Source organism: Aotus nancymaae, unplaced genomic scaffold, assembly GCF_030222135.1.
Source record: "Aotus nancymaae isolate 86718 unplaced genomic scaffold, 86718_ANA_hifiasm-v0.15.2.pri h1tg000001l, whole genome shotgun sequence".
Lineage (NCBI taxonomy): Eukaryota > Metazoa > Chordata > Mammalia > Primates > Aotidae > Aotus > Aotus nancymaae.
The window spans coordinates 2,397,309-2,404,634 of NW_026988412.1; the positions used below are offsets into that span (position 1 = coordinate 2,397,309).

General features: G+C 47.9%; 1 protein-coding gene across 1 annotated transcript; it reads left to right on the forward strand.

Annotated features, from left to right (window-relative positions):
* The first annotated feature begins 1,730 nt into the window (after positions 1-1,730).
* Positions 1,731-4,836, forward strand: CST11 (cystatin 11). Its single transcript, XM_064381266.1, is given in 3 exon segments — positions 1,731-1,955; positions 2,648-2,752; positions 4,648-4,836. Coding segments are annotated over 3 exon segments (414 nt in total). The 3' UTR covers positions 4,732-4,836.
* Positions 4,837-7,326: the final 2,490 nt, after the last annotated feature.

The window sequence follows — 7,326 nt, forward strand, 5'->3', positions numbered from 1 at the left end:
TTGTGTTTGTGTTTCAGTGTGAGCATGGTTGTGTACATGTAGATGAGTGTGTAGTGTGTGTGTTTCAGTGTGAGCGTGGTGTATGTGTAGATGTGTGTCTGTGTGTGTTGTGTGTCTTTGTGTTTCAGTGTGAGCATGGTTATGTATGTGTAGATGCATGTGTCTGTGTGTGTATGTCTGTGTGTTTCAGTGTGAATGTGGTTGTGTACATGAAGGTGTGTGTGTAGTTTGTGTGTTTCAGTGTGAGCATGGTTGTGTAGGTGTGTGTCTGTGTGTAGTGTGTCTGTTTCAGTGTGAGTGTGGTTGTGTACATATAGGTGTAGTGTGTGTGTTTCTGTGTCAGTGTGTTTCTGTATGTGTAGGTGTATGTGTGTTTCAGTGTGAATGTGGTTGTGTATGTGTAGGTGTGTGTGTCTGTGTGTTGTGTGTCTGTTTCAGTATGAGTGGTTGTGTACATGTAGGTGTGTGTGTAGTGTGTCTGTGTGCTTCAGTGTGAGCGGTTGTGTATGTGTAGGTGTGTGTGTGTTTCAGTGTGAATGTGGTTGTGTACATGTAGGGGTGTGTGTCTGTGTGTTGTGTGTCTGTGTTTCCATGTGTGAGTGTGACTGTGTGTGTGTAGGTATGTGTATGTGTTGCGTGTCTGTGTGTTCGGGTGTGAGTGCAGCTATGTGGCAAGTGTGTCTGTGAGGGGAGGCTGTGCAGGGGTGTCGGGAAAGAGGCCCTGACTTCCTGGTTCCTGGCCTCCCCTGGAGGCACATGAGGGGAACTCGAAACAGGCCTTGGGTGCGGTCAGGGCTCCTCCCTGGGTTCCCACACAGGAGCCATCACTGCCAATTTTTATATCACATCTTCCCAAATGACGTCATTACAGGCCTCCTAGGAGTCGAACATAACCGCACCAAGCCAACACCTGCAGTCTGTGTGCCATGGGACAGGAGTGCCAGCCTCCACCCCCAGTGGCTTCTTGCTTCTCTACCTGGCTGCCAAGCCTGGACGCTCCCATCGGTCCCCAGGATGGGACCCTTAGGAGACCTGAATGTCCAGCCAGATAGCTCCCTGTGTCTCACACCTGAAGCTTTCTCCCCACTGCCCTCTCCTCCAAAACATCCGAGCCCAGCCGAGGCCACTCCAGGACTTGGCAGCACTGGGGAATTACTGGGTCAGAGTTGACTCCCTCTCACGTCACACTGTTGTGCAGGGTGCCCCTGCTCCTTGGTCCTCTAAGGGAGACCAAGAACTCATCTTGGTCTTCCAGAACTCATCTCCAGGAGCCAGGCTGGGGTAGAGCGGCTTCCAGCGCAGGCAGCCCCTCCCACAGTGCCCGTCCCCTACTGCCCACCTGCTCATGCTCCAGTGCTGGCATGCAGTCTCTCTGTGTCTCCAGTAGTTACCATCCCTCAGGACTCCCAGGGGCTCTGGCCTGGCTTCCACCAAGACGGTGCTGAGTCCACGGAGCCCGTGTGTTGCTGAGGGAGCAGCCCCCACAGAGAAAATGCGTGTGTTAGCGTGTGTGTGTGTGTGACATGAACTTATGCAAAAACCATTGCTCAGTCTCTTGCTGCTCTCCTCTCGAGTTCAGCTGCTGAGGAAGGAGGAGGAGGGAGGAGAGCTGTGGGTGTCCACCACCAGCTACTCTTAAATCCTGTCAGGGCAAGGAGGGTCCGTGTGGTTCGACTGGTCCCTGAGGGGTGCAAAGAGGACTCTTTCTGTTCCTTTGCAGCTGAGGGACGATGGCCGAGCTCTGGCAGGCCCTGCGGCTCTGGCTGGCCATTCTGTTGACTCTGATGGCCCTCACCTACCAAGCAAGGAAGAAAACCTTTCTAAGTGTCCAAGAAGTGACCGCAATAGAGAGCTATGCAAAGAACAGCTTGCAGTGGATCACTGACCAGTATAACAAGGAGAGTGACGACGAGTACCACTTCAGGATCTTCTGAGTCCTGAAAATCCAGAAGCGGGTGAATGTATGACTTCCTGCCTTTCCCCAGGCCCGTTATGCCTACAGTGGGTGACCGCTGGTGTCAGGAAAAGTCCCACTCAAGGGAAATTCAGCCTTGCTTAGTTAGAAGTGAGCATTTTAACAGAAGCATAAATTCACTAGGGGGAATGAAGTTAAGGCACTTAAATGAAACCCAGGACCAGCGGTCCTCAGCACATTACATCCCAAGGACCAAATCTGCCTGCCGCCCACTTTTGTAAGTCGTGTTCTAGTGACCCAGCCATGCGGGTGCATGTGCTTGTCTGCCGCTGCTTACTCTGCCATGCTCACGCTGAACTGAGTAGTTGCAACAGAGACCACATGGCCAACAACACCTAAAATGTTTACCACGCAGCCCTTCACGGGAAAAGTTTACAGACCCCTGTCCAGAACCACTAACGTCACTTTGCCTTATCCTAGGGGTGGATTTGCCCATGGGAAAAGATCATGTTTCTGATAGTTTCTGGTGAATTCTCTTTGAATGACAAAAACAATCACGAGTCAGAAAGAAAGGGGAGAGAAGAGCCCGCTAATCTGCCCAGCAGATTAGCACATGTGTTAATCCAAGGTCCTTGCCCTTGGATTTGGAGGATAACAGAGCTCCCACGCACAGAAATCACAGAGAGGGGAGAAGGAGTCATGCTGTGCCTCCCCACCGCCTGCCACCCATAGGTCACTGACCACCTGGAGTGTCATCTGAATGTGGAAATGCAGCAGACCACCTGCCAAAAGCCAGAGACCACGAACTGTGTCCCCCAGGAAGGGGAGCTTTACAAGGTACTGGGTAAAAGCGCTTTGACTGAGACGGAAGTCCTTTTCACTGAGATTTTTCTGTGACTTTAGGAAGAATTAATTGGGATTTATTCAAGCTGGCTTGAAAACAATGCAGGGCTAACATCTCCTTTCTCAGAGAGGAAAAGCGAAGGGGGAGATGGCCAGGGTACTGCTCCTTTGTTGCTGGAGGGACTATGAGGAGGCTGAGAAGGTCCAGAGATTGGAGTTGAGGTGGCCAAGCTGCAGGGGTACACCCTGGGTGAAGGAAGCAGATAATTATTAATAGATGAGCAGCCGATGGGCGGGACCTGGCAGGAGCTCTGGCTGAATACCTGAGCGCCAGCATGACAAGGCCACGCAGGTGTGGGCTCCTGCCTCTCTTGCTTCATCCAGCTGTGTTCATCCAGTAGGAGAGGATGAAGAAACAAGTTCAGAAATGATCCGACTGGTGGGCGAGGGTGGGCGAGGGGGACAGACTTGCACACATGTGCTCTGCTGAGAAGCCACCATCCCCGAAGGCAGCTCCAGCTCCCACAGGCTTTCTTCCCACCCGGCACCGGCCCATCCATGGGACGGTAAGCAGACTCCAACCCACAACTCCACCAGCGCAGGGTGCATGGGCAGAGTGGCCACTGCACACAAAGCGGCCTTGAAGACTGCCAATCCTACGTGCCCCGCAGATCTCTTGACTTTACCCAAACAAATGGAAACAAGGATGCCTGGATGTCCCACTCTGCCTGACATGACCCTGATCCATGCCTGACTTCTCAGTGCAGTCACTGATAGCGCCCCCTGTTGTTTACAAATGCGTCCCCGTTCGGTTGATAAATTATATGATCATCCTAGTTATAATGGCCTGGATGTTCTCAATACAGAAATGTGTCCCGCCCTGGGCTCCCTCTGTGCTTTCTAGATGTATAATTCTTCAAGATCTAACAACCTAGACTTTTTGTTTTTTTCCTGGTGAAGACTGTGAAATCTGCAAAAAGAATAACTGAAGATAACAGTAAAGTAAAATGAAAGACAATTTTTGACTTGAGAGATTGAATTAGTGGAATGGGTATTCTGAATTTTATGTTAAAAGTAAACACTAAAGCCTAGCACCTCCACCCCAGCCTTTCGAATGAAGAGCAGGAAAACAAAATTACACTAAGGAATTATAACTAATAACAGGCAAAATATGTTTAAAGTATATTTTTTTATTATGGGAGAAAGAAGCAAAAAAGAAAAGAGAAATTTGGGGGAAAATAGAGATAAGTGAAGGAGAGAGATGATGCGATGGACAGATGGATAAAGAAAGGAAGGAAAGGTACATGCACTGAGTGAGAGGAAGCAATGTCAGGAAGTAAAGACGGAAGGGCGGATGGAAGGACGAATAAACAGAAGAATGAATGGAGTTGGATGAGGTGTGAGTGGATGGATGGATGGATGGATGGGTAAACGGATGCATGCATGGATGGATAGAAGGATAATGGGTGGACAAATGGATGGATGGACAGATGGGTAGATGAATGGAGGAATAAATAGATGATTGGAAAAATGGATGGATGAATAAATGGAGCTAAGAGAGGTCAAGTAAGGGAAGAAGTGAAGTTAAAAAAAAATGAGTACAAATGAAGAGGGAAAAAAGAATCAACAGTACCCATGGTGAATACGGGCTGCACAGACTCTTTCTTTCTAAATATCTGGTTTGATATTTATTTTCATTTCAGCCACTTGATAGTCACATTGCTGGGATCATTCCAGAAAATGTGCTTCCTTCTGTTTGTGGTCAGATAGGATTGTAGGGGTGGAGAGATGATGACCTTTCCTCCATCTTCATGTTTTATACTCTCTTCCTTCTCCTTTTAAATTTCAACTTGCACTTTTTAAAATGTGGCCTTTGTTTCTTGTTTCAGCAAGTCAACTGCTTCTTCTCAGTGTTTGCTATCCCCTGGTTTGAACAGTACAAAATTTTGAACAGAAGCTGCAGCAGTGACTAGGTGTCCTGGAGCACACGCCTGAGGCCACCGCATGTGAGAGAATCCTGCAATGAGCAACAATCCTTAAAATAGGCAATAAATGTTTATCGACATATTCTCTTAAAATTGTGATTCCACTTCCTTTGTCCAAATTCTTCAGCTCATAGTAATAATCTGGAGGTCTGCTGGGCTGGGGCAGTTTTAGGGTCCAAATGAGGTGACCTGCATTATTTCTGGCCTCATCGTCTGTATCTTCGTGATAGCAGAACTTCAATTTCATGATCATATCAGCTAAGATTTTAAGATTCTTTAGATTTTAAAATAGTAGGGAGAAAATGAGAAACAGAATAGGGAGAGGGAAGAAGCCCAAGGCAACTGAACAGCCAAGAGATGTTTGCAAGTGGGGCCTGTGATGGCACCACTGAGGGGCCCAATGAAGATCACCCTTTCCTTGCCTAAAGGGTGAAACAAGAAGAAATCACACAAAGAACTAAGAAAGACAAGGCCTTTGCTACTGATACGATAACGAGGTTGAGAGATGTGCTTTATTTTTGCAGGCAAGTGCACTTTCTAATTGCAAACTCCAGAAGTAGACTTCTGTCCCCTTGCACGAGCCACACTGGACCAAACTAGGTCTGTCCATGAACAAATTCCTCTCCTGGAGGAGCGAAGGAAAATACGTGCTCCGTGTGAAAGAGGCAGACCTGGTGACAATGCCCAGTTCATTCTTCCCAAGCAGACCAGTCAGATTAGTCCCAGCAGGAGAGGAAATCCCGAGGACGGGGAGAAGCCAGGAGTGCTCTGTTCAGGGGGCTTTCTTTCCACAGAGGGCACAGCAGCCATGGGAGGAAGTAGCCCCCAACTCCACAGCCTGATTCAAGATCTTAGATGATGTCGCCGGGCTTACCCTACTCTTCTTCTTCCTCCATGTAGTCTCAGGGAGGCTGCCAGCAGCTCAATGGGTCAGTTGTGTCCTCATTCACATCCAGTAAGAAAAGGAGGAAGTCTTGTTCCCAGGAGCACAAAGAAAACCCTGGGTTTAATATCACGGGCGAGGTCTTCTAGGGACACCGTAGCCAATACACACGCGTGCATGCACACACACACACACACACACACACACACACACACCCCATCCACCTCCCTGTGGGGAGAGGGAGTTGGGGCATTTATCCAACAGTTCCAGTCAGTGTTGGCTCTGAGGGGACAGGGATTCTCTAGTACTGCTGGCCTGTGGCAGCTCCAGGGCAGAGTAAGCAACAGAGACAGTACACAGATAAAGGGGCACAGAGGCTGGCATCTGGAAGTTGAGCTGGCATGCACAGAAAGTGCGAGACCTGAGAGATTTCTAGGCAGAGCACTGACAGGAGAGCTCTTTCATGCGTGAACTGTGAGCCTAGATGCACGGCAGTTGCACCCACTCTCCCCGAGATGGTGTGACTCTGAAACAAATCGTGTTTTTGGCTTTTACTCTCCTTACTGAAGTGCTGGAACGTCCTGTTTCAAGTGAGGCCCAGGTGGGGTTTCCCTCTGCCAGCTGCCTGGGGTGATGCTAACCTACAATGTCTTCATCCTTAACTGAGAATAACGGTACCTACTCGTTGAGGCAGTTGTAAAGATCGATGATGATCATGCATATAAATTGCTTACCACAGTGCCTAACGTGAAGCAGGCATTCAAATCAATATCAACCATTAGCAGGAATGCTGGCAGTGGCAGTGGTGATAATTTAATACTAGTCAACATTCAACACTTTTCTGACATTTTTGGCTATGGTGCCCCCAAGGCAGTCATGATTATTCTTGGGGAGATTAAAAAGAGAAGGTGGAACCCCATTAATCTCTTGGATTTCTCAGCCAACATTGTAGGGGCTTTCATTGAAGTTTTTTAAAAAATTAATATATACTCACAGCAAGTTCCAAGGTAGTACCAAGAAATCCCCCATGTCCTTCCTCTAGTTTCCCCTAATGGTTACATCATCACATCATAGAGAAAGATCACAACCAGGAAGCCAGCATTGGTACTCTGGGTGTGTGCGCGCATGTATACGTGTCCACGTGCCATGTAGTCACATGTGTACAATCGTGTAACCAGCACCACACTCAACACCTGGCACTGCTCCATCACCAGAGGGCTCTGCTGGGCTGCCTCCCTCTACTCAGCCAGGGCCTGGGTGCCCACTCCTGTCTCAATGCTGGCTCAGGCTGACCCTTCCTGTTTGCCAGTTACAAAAGCTAGGTGGGCTGGTGGGGTGAGAGAGTTCACTTTAAAAAATTCAAAGTAATGCCATAAAGTTTAGTAAAACATTATAAAAGGAATAGTGTGTCGATGAAATTGTGTTTAAAAAGATAGAGATACACACTGGGTACAGCGGGCACTGCTCAGGTGAGGGGTGCCCCAAAATCTCAGAAATCACCACTAAAGAATTTATCCATGTAACCAAACAGCACCTGCTCCCTCAAAACCTAGTGAAATAAAATAATAATAACAATAACAATAATAAGAGATGACTATCAAACATTGGAAAGCAAAAAAAAGGTAGAAATAGAACAATTAGATCATATAAATAAAAGATATTAAAAAGTAAGAACTTAGGGGTTAAACAAGATTTAAATC